The sequence below is a fragment of the Eumetopias jubatus genome, unplaced genomic scaffold (genome assembly GCF_037043125.1).
Source record: "Eumetopias jubatus isolate StellerSeaLion01/CBP00866 unplaced genomic scaffold, mEumJub1_p1.0 scaffold_1, whole genome shotgun sequence".
Lineage (NCBI taxonomy): Eukaryota > Metazoa > Chordata > Mammalia > Carnivora > Otariidae > Eumetopias > Eumetopias jubatus.
Window position 1 is genome coordinate 149,697,477 of NW_028274807.1, and position 13,986 is coordinate 149,711,462.

Here is a 13,986-nt window from a genome sequence, read left to right on the forward strand (position 1 = left end):
CCCGCCCCCAGAGCTGGGCCAAGACTTGAAAGCCCACACACCACACCTCGTGAGGGCCACCAGCTTTTATTGACCAGGGTGGAGGGGTTGACCCGGGAGTCTCCAGCTAGGCTTTGCCAGCGGGGTCTCCCAGGGGTCTCAGGTATGTGTTGGGAAGGTACCCGTGGAGGTGCTGGCCATGTGGGTGGCATCGGTAGGGGCAGGGCCTGGGGTCAGAACAAGCCAAGCTGCTTTTTCTCCTGCTGCTGCCTCCACTTGGCCATGCTATAGAATTCTTCCTTGGATTTCCCAAAGATATCTTGGAAGTCAGAGTCGGAGAGATAGAACTGGGGGCGGGGGGAGAGGGTACAGGGACAGGGTGTCAACTGATCCCAGAATCCTGTTCCGTTGGCCCAGTGGTGCCATCCCAGGGCTCAGGGCTCTCCTCCCCCACCTCTCTCTGCCCATTATCCCATTCGGAAGACACATCTCCCCGGGCAGCGGGCCCATTGCCCACCATCAGTGGGTCATGCCCCGGGCACCTCCAGCTCAGTGTGAGATGCATCAGTGAGTGACAGGGGGCCTCGGGCACCCACCTCCTCGTGGGCTGGGTCCACGCCCTCTGGCAGGTCCTCGGCAGCCTGATGCATTAGCTGTTCGCAGGGCAGGCTCCCACTGATGGTGGGTCTGGGGCTGCTGTGGCAGCTGCCGGTGCTGGTGCCCCCGGCCTTGGGGCCTAGCTGCAGCTCATTCCCTGAGCCCTCCTGGGAGTCCTTGAGGGCCCACAGGGTCAAGGGGCCTGCCCTGCCATTGCTTGGCCCTCTAGAGAGCTGCAGGTTGTTGAGTTCCTGCCGGGAGAGGGGACTCACGCTGGGGATATGGGGGAGAGGCTCCCACGGGGAGGCCACACTGAGCCCACGGCCCTCTTGCCCCCATTGCAAACCCTGCCACCCACCAGGGTCTGGCTCCTTCCTTGCCCATCCAGCCCATCTGGGCCATGCCGACCAAGCGCAGTCCCTGGCGGAAGCCTGGCAGGCCCAATACTCACTGCTGTTATCTCAACTATGGCAGGTTTTGCTCCCAGGCTGCCATCCACCACCTCCTCATAGGACTGGTTGTTCTGGGGGCAAGAATCAGGACAGGGCAGGATGGAGGGCACCACTGGAACCCAGGGGCGGCGGGCTAAGAACAAGACCCGGGCTCTTCTACCCACATTGGAAGTCCCCAGACAAGGCAATGCCTCCTCCCAGTGTGCCCAGGGCAGGCCCCTCTCCCTGGGGTAGGGTGGGGCTGGGAGTTCAGGCCTCACTCACAGTCCACTTGTAAGGGTCCCAGGTGAGGAACCATCCAGTGAAGGTGGGAGGCTCGTGGCCCTCCTTGATCACCACAATGGGCGTGGCGGGGCTCCTCCCTGCGGGATGCGTCTTCAGGTACTCCGGGCCCCAGGCCACCGCCTCCTTCTTCCACTCACTGGCAGCTTCCCCGAGCCACAGGAAGATCTGGGCCACAGAGAGGGCCTGGCCTTGGGCGAGTGGAGGGGCTGCCCAGAGCTGACCACTTCCTTCCCACCCCCATCTATTAAATGGTCTCCCAAGCCCGCACACATCCCAGCCAGCCAGGCACACCCAGCAGGCTGGCCGCCACACCACCCACACACCCATAAATGTGGTAGAGGGTCACAGGCACACATGTATACATTCAATCCACAAATATTTATTGAGTTCCTATTGTGTAACAGGCACTGTTCTAGGCACTTGGAAATTCAACAATGAGAAAACAAAACAGGCAAAAATCCCTGCCCTTGTAGAGCCTTCATTTTATTGGGGGGACACAGAAAAATAAGTACATAAATTAAGTAAAATAGGTACTACATCAGAGAAAAGTAAGGCAGGGAAAGAAGACAAAGGGTGTGTGTCGGGGGGGTTGGTGAGGATGACTGTAATTTTAAATTAGAATCAGAGAGAGTCTTACTGAGAAGATGACATTTGAGTAGAGATCTGGGGGAGGTGGAGGGAGCAAGTCGAGTGTTCTAGCCAGAAGAAACAACAGTGCAAGGGCCCTAAGCACACCTGGGCAATTTCGGGGAGCAGCAAGGGGGCCACTGTGGCTAGAGCAGAGCAAGTGGAGGTATGGGAGCAGAAATTTGCTCCCACAGAGGTGTGGGAGCAAGTCAGCCCAGAGAGTCGGGCCGCCAGGTCATGTGGGCTGTAGTAAGGGCTTTGCTTTTGCTCTGAGATGGGAACACACAAGCCTTATGGCCACATTCAGTGTCACAGACACATGATCACAGCTGTAGACATGCAATCCCCCACTGCCGCAGAGCCACTCACTGTCACCCACAGTCACACAGAGCTGCACCTAAACAAGATTGCACTCCATCACACAGCTGTGCTCACTCCTCCTGAAAAACACAGGCAGCCCCCAGACCTGCCTCATAAAGCCTCTCAGACACATAGTGACCCTGCCCGACAGTCACTCAGGCTGTGGCCAGTCTCCTAGTCTCCTGGTTTCCCCAGTTACAGCCGGTGCGGGACCACACGGCCGCTCCACGGAGGCAAGCACCGTCCCACAAAGGAACCACGTACACTCGTGTGGTCATTCAGTCTGCAACCACTCACATGGACACATTAGCCATGGGCACCCAGTCGCCTGGAATCATGCCGCTGTAAGGCACACAGATGCAAATACAGAACTGCTCACAATCTCACAGTGAGTCTCCTACAGCTTCGCGGTGACCCAGGGTGGTCCCTGGTCGCGCAGTGCAGTCACTCACAGCATTACCGTGTCACCCACAATCACAGACTCATCCGCAGGCTGACATGGCTGAAAACACACAGTTACACACTCTCGACCCCAGCTGCACAGACACGGTCGCCCCCTCCCTTCACACCCCAGCCAGTCGGGGGCAGGGGCGGGGGGCACCTCACCTCCTGCCAGGTGTCCAGTAACATGATGTCATACTTGTCCAGGCCCTCTTGGCTAAAGAACACCACTTCTGTGAGGACCAGGCAGCCCATCTGGCTGGAGCACTCAGCCGTGGCTGGAAGCTGGAGACGTCCTCGGGAAGCCTGGCCAGGGTGGGCAGCCAGGCAGCGAGGGGCGTAGAGACAGCTGTGCCTCTCAGCAGCCTGGGCTGAGCTAGCCCTCAGCACAGGGCCTCTACCTCCCCCCAACCCCCGGATGGGCAACAGCTTCTGGAGCGGGAGGCCTGCGCCCTCCTCTGGGCTCCCCCCAGCCCATAACTCCCTCCGGGGATGCCCAGCTGCTCTCTGGGCCCCAGCATCACCGTCTGTCAGTGGGAAAGCCCATTACGTGACCTGTCTAGCCAGCTGTGACATATGCTGCCCCAGGAATTTCCCCAGGAGTGGGCCCTGGGAAGGGGATGCCTGGCTCAGTGGGGCTGGGTGGGGGGGAATTGTGCTAAGCTGCGGCCCTGCCCTCCCCAGGAAGGAGGGGGTCCTGGTCCTGGCTGGATGCTCAGGGGACTTGCGGGGAGTCCAGTGCATCAACCGGGCCCCACAGACACTCACAGCAGCCCTGACTCCGCAACCTCCTCCCTTGAAGGCCTCAACCCTGCCTTACCTTCTGATACACACCCTTGTCCTTTTACACAGTCCACACATACGTTTATTCACACGTCACATTAGCCGTGCCCCACCCCCCCCCAAAGATACACACACACACACTCAGCACCATGACCCCTGGGGACTGTGGGCTGGGAATGGGGCTTTGCCCTCTTGCCCTCTGCCATTGGGAAGGTCCAGGGAACTGGGCAATGCAGGGAGCATGTTTGGCCAGAAGAGGGCGCGACTATCCTGCTCTCCCTGGCATCTTCCTGATCCCTATTACCCAGGGCTGGGGAGGGAAGGGTGGGCTGTGCTCCTGGGAACCCTGGAATGGGGAGCCAAGAGACCTCAGTTCTAGTGTGGCCTCTCCAGCTCTCTGTGTGACCCTTAAGTCGTCACCCACACTCTCTGGGTCTCAGTTTCCTCCTCTGTATAAGGAAAACACCCTCTTCCCAGCCCTGTCACCTCTTGTTGCTGGGGTAGGGAGCTCAGCCTCCCAGGGCCTCCCAGAAGTGGGGAGGCCCCTGACCCTCCAGCACCGTTTCCTTGTTCTCCCCAGAGATGGCAGTGACCACCGTCCGCGCCATCTCACGCTGGTCACCGCTGCAGCCCTGGCAGACAAAGAGCTGGGTCAGGCCCTGAAGGGGGAGGGGTCTTGGCCTCCAGCCCCACCTCCCCCACTCACAGGGGACTCTGGGAGACTGGGCTTAAGTCCATGGAGGCCCAGGCTGACGGCACACATGAGCCAGGGATCTCCCCTTCCCCACTCCCAGTACTGGGACCCTCTCCTGGTCCAGAGAATGGGATGGGGACCCCAGGCCCGGGGACCATTTGTGGTTTATGTTGAAGATCAGAGAAAACTCTGGCAAACTGGACTAGGCCTCCTCTTTTTCCCAAGAGACTCGGGAAGGGTCATGCTCCTTGCTCGAGGCAGGAAGGAGGGGAGGCAGCTTGGGCCTGGCCTGCCTCTGACCAGTAGACTCCCAGATCTACCTGTCACGTTCAACTCCCCACTGTGGCCTTTCCCCTGCCCCACTCCTGGCCTATCTGAGGTTGGACATGGAAGTCTGCCTGAGTAGAGCCATCCCTCGCGTGGCACATGGCCCTGGGCATGAGTCGAGTGGCCAGGGTTAGAGGTACCTTTCCAAACCAGAGGTAGCGGGTGCTAGCTGTGACCAGCAAGAAAATGTCACTGGAGTTGAGAGCTGAGGCACGGGCCGGCACCTCCACAGTCCTGGTGTTGTAGCTGTCTGTGTCTTGCACATGGAAGAGCCTCGTGGCAGGTGCTGGCTGCCCCTTCCCATTGTGCCCCGTGTGCCCCTACAAGAGGGCTGGGCCTCAGGATGAGGCAAGGGCTCCTGGGGAGCTGCCTCCCTGTCCCAGTGATGGACAAACTGCCCTGGGGCCCAGAAGACTCTTGCTTGAAGCCACCACTATCTTCTAGACCCTCTGAATGTGGAGGGTGAGGATCCTATCAGCCTAGAATAGGGAACCAGGCCCTTTCTTAATGGATCCCTCCCCCAATTCCAAGGAGTCAGGTCATGGTTCCCCCAGGCCTTGAGGACAGAGAATAGTGACCCCAGGCAAGGCCCTACTCCCTTCCAACTTAGCTTCTTCACCTGGCTTCTGCTGTGTGGCTGGCTCTGCGGACAAGGCAAAGAGACTCAGGCAGGGGTCACCCTTGGAGCTCCTGCCCAGGTGTCTGACAGCACCGGGACACCAGGGGTAGTAAGCAGGGGGGCCTCCCCCAGCTGAAGTGAAGCCTCGCCCTTATATAAGGGCTATGGGCACATGGAGGAGCCGGTGAGGCTGCAGGAACAGCAGCAAGGTGGGCCCTACCTGGAAGACCACCAGCTGGCCCTGGAGGATGGCGAGGAAGTGAGGGGACTCGCTACCCATGGTCACGTGTTCCTGCACCAGGGCTCCACGGTACATGAGGTCCAGCTCCTCGGGGTGGCAGTTCAGGATGTTGATCTCACATGTGGTGGCCTGGTGGCCTGGTGGCCCTGCAGGTGGGGGTGGTAAGGGCCTGGGGCAGCTCTTAGATCCCATTCTCAGATCCTCAGTTCTGGGGCTTGAAGACGCACAGCCTCGGGGCTCTTGGGAAAATTCTCTTTTCTCAAGTGTCACTTAAAAAGACAAAGCCTGTTCAAAGGCTGAAAGGAAAATACTTCCTTACACTTAATAGTATGATTTCCTCTTCCTAGTGGGTAGCGAGCATGGGCTCTGGAGCCAGGCTCCAGATCCTAATCAAATCCCAGGTAGGCCCTGTGTGGGCAGTGAGACCCTTCTGAGCTTTGGCTTTTCCCTTCTGTAAAGTGGGCATAACAACACCCATCTTGACAATGGCAGGAAACAATTCCTGGACAGCACTCTCTGGGGAAGATGTCCTCCGGAGCAGAGCTGCCAGAATCCTGCCTTTTGCAGAAGAGGCTGTTTCTGACCACACGCTCTACCAGGAGCAGCCCTTATCTGGCAGCCAGGCTTCCTAGCTCAGGGGCTGCCCCTGCCTGCCGGCCTGCTGGGAGGAATCCCCTCTCTGCCTCTGTGCTTGGAGCCTGAATGGCAAGACCTTTACCCTCCTGTATTCCTGTCCCCCTCTGTCTCTCCCTGTGTACCCCATCTCTCCTGCTTTTCATCCCATCCCCCCCACTCTGTCTCCTCCCTCCTCTGTCTTCCTCAGTCTCTTCTGTCTCTCTCTGTCCCCATTCCCTGTCTTGCTTTCTCCCTGCTCCAAGCCCTGCCATGTCTCCTCCTATCTTGGTCCCTTCTCACTAACGGTCTCTGTCCATCCATATTAGGGCAAATATAGGAAGACACCTTGGAGAAATGGTATTTTCTCTGACCTCCACCTACCTGAAGAACTAGAAACCCAGAGGTCCTGTTCCCAGAATCTTACAGCATCCCCACACCAGCCAAGGGCCAGATGGGACCATAGTTTTCGCCGCCATTTACAGATAAAAACTGAGGACCAATGGACTTAAGGGCTCTACTAGGGATCAGATAACATGTCACAATGCAGCCCCTACATCTCCCAGAACACTGGTCTGAGACCAGACAGGTGGCCGACTGTGGGACTGTGTGGGACCGTGACCGATTACGTGTGATTGTGTAGTATGTTGGTGTGGTCGTGTGGGTTGAGTATTGTGTGTGACTGTGATCACGTGTAATGCAGAATTTGTGCAATTACGTTTGCAGCTGATGAACTTGGCTAGTTGGGTGCAATTAGAGTGTGTGTATATGTATTTGTATTGTATGTATGGTTGTGTCATATATTTAACAAAAGGGCACAATTATCTTGAAGTGTTACTGTGCTGTGTGCCAAGTGTTATGTGAACACAGCTGCACAGATTGATTAGGCGTCATGTGTATGAGCCCGCTGTAGGCAGGGTGTGTGTACAGGTACACATGCCCATAGGTGTCGCTGTGCGATGTGCAAGTGCGTGTACTTAGGGCACTTTAGTAACCTGAAGACAAAGCCTACCCCTGTGTGCCTATCTTCCCCCAGCCAAGCCAATGCCCCTTACCTCCACCTTCCCGGAGGCGTCGTCCACCATCCTGAGCTGGGCCGCTAGTTCAGGCTGACTGTGCAGCTTGCCCACATCCAGCCTTACCCGAATCAATTTACCTGAATCAGAGGGGGCATAGGGTGTCACTGGCATTCTCGCCCCAGCCAACCCCGTCCCTCCCATCACTCAAGAGGCCCCCTCCGACCGCGCCCCCCCCATCCGGGGGCACTTTCTGGGTACCGCCCCTTGTCGGTCCCACTCCATCCCCCCCAGGCCCGGCCCCGCGCCGGCCGCGCCCGGCTCCCCCCGACTCCCGGAGCCTCGTCCCGCCCGCTCTCCCATCCCACCGAAGTTCTGCGTGCCGCCCCGCGCCGGCCACGTCCCGCCCCCGCAGGCCACGCCACGCCCGCTCCCCCTTCCCTCCGAGGCTCTGGGGGCCGCCCCGCCCCGGCCCCGCCCCGGCCGCGCCCCCCGGTCTCGTCCCGCCCGCTCTCCCATCCCACCGAAGTTCTGCGTGCCGCCCCGCGCCGGCCACGTCCCGCCCCCGCAGGCCACGCCACGCCCACTCTCCCCTCCGAGGTTCTGGGGGCCACCCCACTCCGGCCCCGCCCCGCCTTGGCTACGCCCCGCCCCGGCTCGGCCGCGCCCCCCGGCCTCATCCAGCCGGCTCTCCCATCCCACCGAAGTTCTGCGTGCCGCCCCACGCCAGCCCCGCCCCACCCGCAGACCCCGCCCCACCCGCAGACCCCGCCCGGCGCCGGCCACGTCCCGCCCCCGCGAGCCACGCCCGCTCCCCCTCCGAGGTTCTGGGTGCCACCCTACATCGGCCCCTCCCCGCCTCGGCTCCCCACCCCCGCCTCGGCTACGCCCGGCCCCCCGACCTCGTGCCGTCCGCTCTCCCATCCCACCTAAATTCTGGGTGCCGCCCCGCGCCGGCCCCGCCCCACCCCTCAGACCCCGCCCCGCGCCGACCACGTCCCGCCCCCGCAAGCCACGCCACGCCCGCTCTCCCCTCCGAGGTTCTGGGTGCGGTCCCGTGTCGGCCCCGTGCCGGCCCCGCCCCCCCAGACCCCGCCCCTCCCGCTCGGTCATCCGTCGAGCTTCTAGTTCCTTCGCTAGTTAGTAGACCAAGTCTGGAGGAGCTGTTTGAATGCGGCCGACTCGGCGCCGTCGTTCACTACCTCCACGTTGGTGTAGGTCGGATAGCCTTTGGCCTGGATGAAGGCCTGGGGCGGGGGCTCTGTCAGGCGCGCGGCCCGAGGGCCCAATTCTCTGCTCCACCCGCAGGGACCTGAGGCTCAGCTGAGCCCTGAGCAGCATTAATTAACCGAGCTCATGACCCGCTTAAGAAGCTGGCTCCTTCACTACCAACTTCTCTGAGGTCCCTGAGGACAGGCAAGGTCCCCTTAGTCTGAGCCGCGGGAAGGGCGGGCGTGACAATACCCCTAGACCCCAGGCAGAGACCTCCCTGTCTTCCCCCCTCAAAATGGAGGAGGCGCCCAGTACTGTATGCTTCTCAGACCCGCAAGGCAGGCCCACGTTCCCCTTTTACATGTGGTTTCTTGGGTGCTCTCTGGTCACCCGCTCCCCCAACCGCTGTCAGGGCTCCCCGGGGAAGGCTGCATGCCCCTGGTACCCAAGAGGGGCCCCGTGTTCTCCCTCAGACTCCTGGGCAGAATTGTGTCTCCATCCGCAGACGGGGCGCTTTGTCTCCAGGCTTAGACCCCAGGGCAAAGTCATGTCCTCCTCTATCAGACAGGCTCCCAGGACAGGATGAATCCATCTCCTGGCCCAAGGGCAGGACTACCTCCCCTTAAGGCCCTGGCAATGTGGATGTCTCCTAACTTAGATTTCAGGGTACCGCCATTTCTTCCCTCACACCCCAGGGCAGGACTCCGCCCGCCCCTTCAAAGGCAGCTCCCTTTGAAACAGGGCCCAACAGCTTCACCAGAGCCCGGCTGAAGGCAGCCTTTTTTTCTTGGAGGCCAGACATGCGTCCCTGCCACACATAGATCTTGAAACCACCCTGGTCCAGGATGTAGTAATCCTGGGAGCAAGAAGGGGACTGGTCAGGAGGTGGTCCAGACTGGGCTAGGGTTGTGGGTGGGTGGGGATGGATGAGGTGGCTGGGGCCAGGCCTGCCTCACCTCCTCCTGCAGTAGGTCTTGGGTTAGTGGGCAGGTCGCCAACTCCTGAATCACCAAGTCCTCATCCTTCTCACAAACACTGGGGGAGAGGCAACCAGATGTAGGCAGCTCAGCCCCTCTCTGGCCTGGCTCCACTCCAGCTTCCTCTAGTCCCCCCAAAGACAGATGGCATGGAATCTAGGGCCCTGAGTTGCAGTCTTGACATCACTGCAACCTTGCTGTGGAGCCTGAGGCAGCTCCCTGGCCCTCCATTGCCTCAGTTGCCCTATCTTTACAATGCGTTTCTCAGAAAGGCAGCCATGCAAGAGTACAGACTGGGCCCAAAGCCCTATATGACTTGCTCCAGAAACCCAGGGGCCTTTCCTGGAGAGCTTTCCAGAGACACTGTGTTATTGCAGTAATGATAGACATGCAGACCCAGGCTATCCCACCCACCCTGCCCACTCCCAAGGTCTGCTCACTGGTAGAGGCGGACACTGGCCTTCTGCAGCTGGCTAATTGTTGGGCAGGGTGGCATGCAGGTTGCCCACTCTGCAGCCCAGCCCAGCTTCCATGACCTGCATGAGGTCAGTGGCTTCGACCTCGTCATCCACCACACCAATCTGGGCATGACCACCACGCTCCCTGTCCTGGAGGCTGCAGGTCAGGGTCAGGCCCTGTAGGAGAGGACCTGGCAGTCAGGGCTTCCCCAGCATGCCTCCCCCGTACTGTTCACCGCTCAGATAGTCCATCCCAGATCCTTCCTGTCACAGTTCAGCTCCCAGAGGCTGGAGTCAGAGGGGAGGCATCGTGGTATGCTGGCCTCCAAGGATACCGGTGCAGAGTCTGGGCTCAGCTTGCACACAGTAGGAGCTTCTCAGGTTGTAGTGGAGAACCAGGCCCACTTCTTGGGGTGGCTAGAGGGTGGGCACCTGGAGGATCACCCTTCTCCCTGAACCCTGCATCCCTTACTTCCCAGAGTAGACACTGATCCACGCCTTCTCAGAAATGCTGGCCTCGGGCCCATTCCACTGGATCATCACCTTGCCCAGGTCCAGCAGGAAGATGTCACCCTTATTAAAGCTGTTCCAAGAGAGCTCCACCTGCTAGAGTCAGGAGGGGCAGGGCAGGAAACAGGGTGTCATACCACCAGGACCCAGGGGGAGGGGTACCACGCCTATCTCCACCTACATGAGCACAGTCCACGTGTGTGCACGATGCTGTGGGCAACTGTGTATCTGTGTGACCAGTGTTGTGGTGTGCAAGCATGCATCTGTGTGACCATATGAGACCTTGAAGGTCACTCTGTGGGGGTAGCTGTGTGTATCTTTGGGGAATGCTGCATTTCACAGGGTGGATGTGATTAGGACACTCTGCTCAATGCATGTTGGTAGCTGCAACTTGTATACACATACATGTGTATACAAGTGGGGTGTATGTATCTATCTAGCCACGTGTACCGATACATGCTCATGTGTAGGGGGCACATCCACTGTGAACAAGTGTGTGAGCCCATGAGTGACGATGTAGATGTGCCTGAGTGGAGGGCAGTGTGTTATCAATGGAAAAAGACAGTTATCATCAGAGAGACTTTGGGGAGCAAGAGGAGGGACTCTAAATAATTATGCCAATATGGCAGGCAGAACCTGGGGCTGCATGTTGTCCCTGTGTGCCCAGGGATGTAGGGTCACTGCCTCTGTGAGGACAGTGGGTGAGCCCGTGTGGGATTGTCACAGGGCTGCTATATGCCATATAGAGAGTAATGCGTACAACTCAGGTGTCACCATTCACATCGCAGACATCAAACACCCGGATGTTCATGATACCAAATCCCTGTCAGGGGGCAGCAACGTGTCGTGTTCTAACAATATTGGTATTTCCCATTACTTTCCTGACAGACGGAGTAAGGGGCACTCTGCAGACTAGAGCGGGCCTGGGGGGGCCGATGGGAGACAGTGTGTGTGCCTCCGGGTGATAGGGATGCTGTGTATGAAGAGTGTGGGGCTATGCAGCCCCCACCCCACATTGTGCTACTTCCCACTGTGTGGCCTACGGGGACCATCCAGGTGCACCATTTTGTCCTCCTCACCTCCCCAAGTTCTTCCTATGCCATGGGGTGGATGAGAAAACAGGGTGAGGGGAGACGTGGTGGGGTGGGGCTAGGAGCCTGGCTCCACCTCTTCTCTCCTCATCCCAGGTAGGCCATCTGGGAGTGCGGACAGCCCATGGTGCCCCCTGCCCGGCCTCCACCCTCCACACTTCCCGATACTGCAGTCCCCACCGTCCGACCTGAGCCCGGCGGTGGAGCGGCATCCCTGGCAGCCCTCACCTCTGTGGCTGACGCATGCTTCCTCCCTTGGATGCGCAGCAGTCGCTGGATGTTGTATATGTTGGTCTCCACATGCCTGAGGGCAGAGGCCAGGCCTCCTTTTCTATAGCTGAGGAGGGAATGGGCTCTCCTGGAAGACCACACATTGCTGTGTGCAGGCGTGAGCGCAGACGTGCGCACACATGTGGGGAGACGCATGAGTCTGTGTACGAGTTGGGGCATATGGGGATCTGTCCGAGCAAGTGCAGACGTGAGTGCATGGAAGCTGGGCAACAGCATACACGTGTGCACGCAAACACGTATATAGGTAGGTGTGCCCACCTACTTGGTGGCCCATCCTATAGCAGTGGTGTGTTTTCTATGTGTGTGTGTATAAATACGGTCCTGTCTATCCTATATGCATGTGTGAGGTTTAACTGTATGAAACAGCAATGATCAAATATTGGCGTTTTCCTATGGTTTAACCTAATACATTTCAATTGTTAATTTAATCTATAGTTGAAGCAATTTACAGCCAAAGACATATTTCTACTGGGCACAGTAACATAAAGGCAAACTCAAAACAACATTGGTATCTACCCAAGAGAAGTGAAAAACACGTCTGCACAAAAGCTTGTAGATAAGATGGATGTTAACTAAACTTAGGGTGGTGATCTGGTCACAATACTTGTAAGTCACACCATCATGTTGTACCCCTCAAACCATACAGTGATGTATGTCAATTATCTCAATAAAACTAGAAAACAAAAAACCCCACCCCAAAACATGTATACAAATGTTCATAACAGCATTATCCAGAACAGCCTCAAAGTGAAAGCAATTCAGATATCCCGTGATAAATACATAGATAAAACATGTTCTATCCCCACATCATGTGCTGTATAGTTCCATTTATAAAAATGTCCAGAATAGGCAAATCTATACAGACCGAGGAAAGAAAATGTTGGGGGGAAATGGGGAGCATTGTGAAGGGTATGGGGCTTCTTTTTGGGGTGACGGAGGTGTTCTAAAACTGGTCATGTTTGCACAAGTCTGTGGCTAGACTAGAGATCACTGAATTTATACTCTAAATGGGCCAGTTGTATGGTATGAGATTTGTTAACTCAGGAGAGATGTCTCCCCCTACCCCAATACCCTCACGAGAAGAGAGTCACCCAGGCCTCCCAGCCCCCACGCCGGGCAGACTTCCACATGCTCACGTGGAGGACAATGTAGCAGTGTTCCTCGAAGAAGTTCCCATAAGCCCTCGCGGGGACTGGCACCATCCTTAGGTTCTGGGAGAGGAGGTGCCTCTGACAACTCAGCAGGACCACCTGCCCACCCAAGACCTTCTGGGGTGGGGAGGAGGGAGGGAGGGAGCTCTGAGTTGGTGGGGGGAGGGAGAAGCCTAGTCCCAGAGATTGATACTCTTTGTCACCAACCCTGCTGTCTGGTTGTACCCCTCACCTCAATGATCCATATGTGGAGGTCCCTGTGGCTCTCAGTGGCTGGGAGGCCCTTGCCAATGTCCATCCTAGGCCAGGTGGGAATGAGGGAGGAAACAACAAACAAGAGCCAGAGTTCTCAGGCCCCGGCCACCTGCGCTCTGGGCTTCAAGCAAGAACTCTCCCCAGCTGCAGCTCTCCAAAGCACTGTCATCATAGAATATGCCTAGAATATGTCTTTCACTAGGAGGGCTCTATACATACACAGATGCTAGCAAACCAGGCCAGGTACTGCAGATGTTGGCACAGAGGCTTTGCAAACAGGGACCTGGTTGTCTGTGGTTGTGTTCTTTTTTTTTTTTTTAAAGATTTTATTTATTTATTTGAGAGAGAGAGAGAATGAGAGAGAGCACAAGAGGGAAGAAGGTCAGAGGGAGAAGCAGACTTCCCGCTGAGCAGGGAGCCCGATGTGGGACTCCAGGATCATGACCTGAGCCGAAGGCAGTTGCTTAACCAATTGAGCCACCCAGGCACCCTGTGGTTGTGTTCTTGAAACAGGGCCCGGCTCTGTGGGCAGGGATGGGTTTTGAACATAGGGAGTTAGAAACAGGCTATGCAGACAAAGATCTGCAGCCAGGGACGGCCACTGGAGACAGTGACAGGTTTTGCACAGGCAAAGGTTCTGCTAGTAAAAGAACAGATTTGGCAGCCAGGGAAAGGCTCTGCAAACAGGCTCTTGAAATGAGACAGAGACACTTACCGCAGAGGAAGCAGGGTGTGCTGATAGGGATAGAGACAGGTACTATAAACAGAGCTCTGCAAATAAGAACAGTGTCTTTAGGCAGAAAGAGGTGTCCCAGACAAGGACACAGACAAACTCCAGAGACAGCTTCTGCCGTAAAAGCAAATCTAATACACAGGAAAATAGGGACAGACCATTTAAAAAGACAGGTTCTGGGGGTGCTGGGTGGCTCAGTAGGTTAAGCGTCTGCCTTCGGCTCAGGTCATGATCTCAGGATCAGGGATCAAGCCCCACGTCCAGCTCCCCCGCTC

General features: G+C 57.6%; 1 protein-coding gene across 1 annotated transcript; it reads right to left on the reverse strand.

Moving 5' to 3' along the window:
- Positions 1 to 50: 50 nt before the first annotated feature.
- VILL (villin like) lies at positions 51 to 13,021 on the reverse strand. Its single transcript, XM_028107035.1, is given in 20 exon segments — positions 51 to 326; positions 576 to 827; positions 1,028 to 1,099; positions 1,293 to 1,478; positions 2,907 to 3,013; positions 3,016 to 3,047; positions 4,011 to 4,156; positions 4,686 to 4,865; positions 5,385 to 5,663; positions 7,073 to 7,173; positions 8,130 to 8,280; positions 9,003 to 9,101; positions 9,202 to 9,280; positions 9,663 to 9,701; positions 9,703 to 9,857; positions 10,125 to 10,128; positions 10,177 to 10,283; positions 11,510 to 11,639; positions 12,650 to 12,783; positions 12,956 to 13,021. Coding segments are annotated over 20 exon segments (2,433 nt in total). The 3' UTR covers positions 51 to 212.
- Between the last annotated feature and the right edge of the window lie 965 nt (positions 13,022 to 13,986).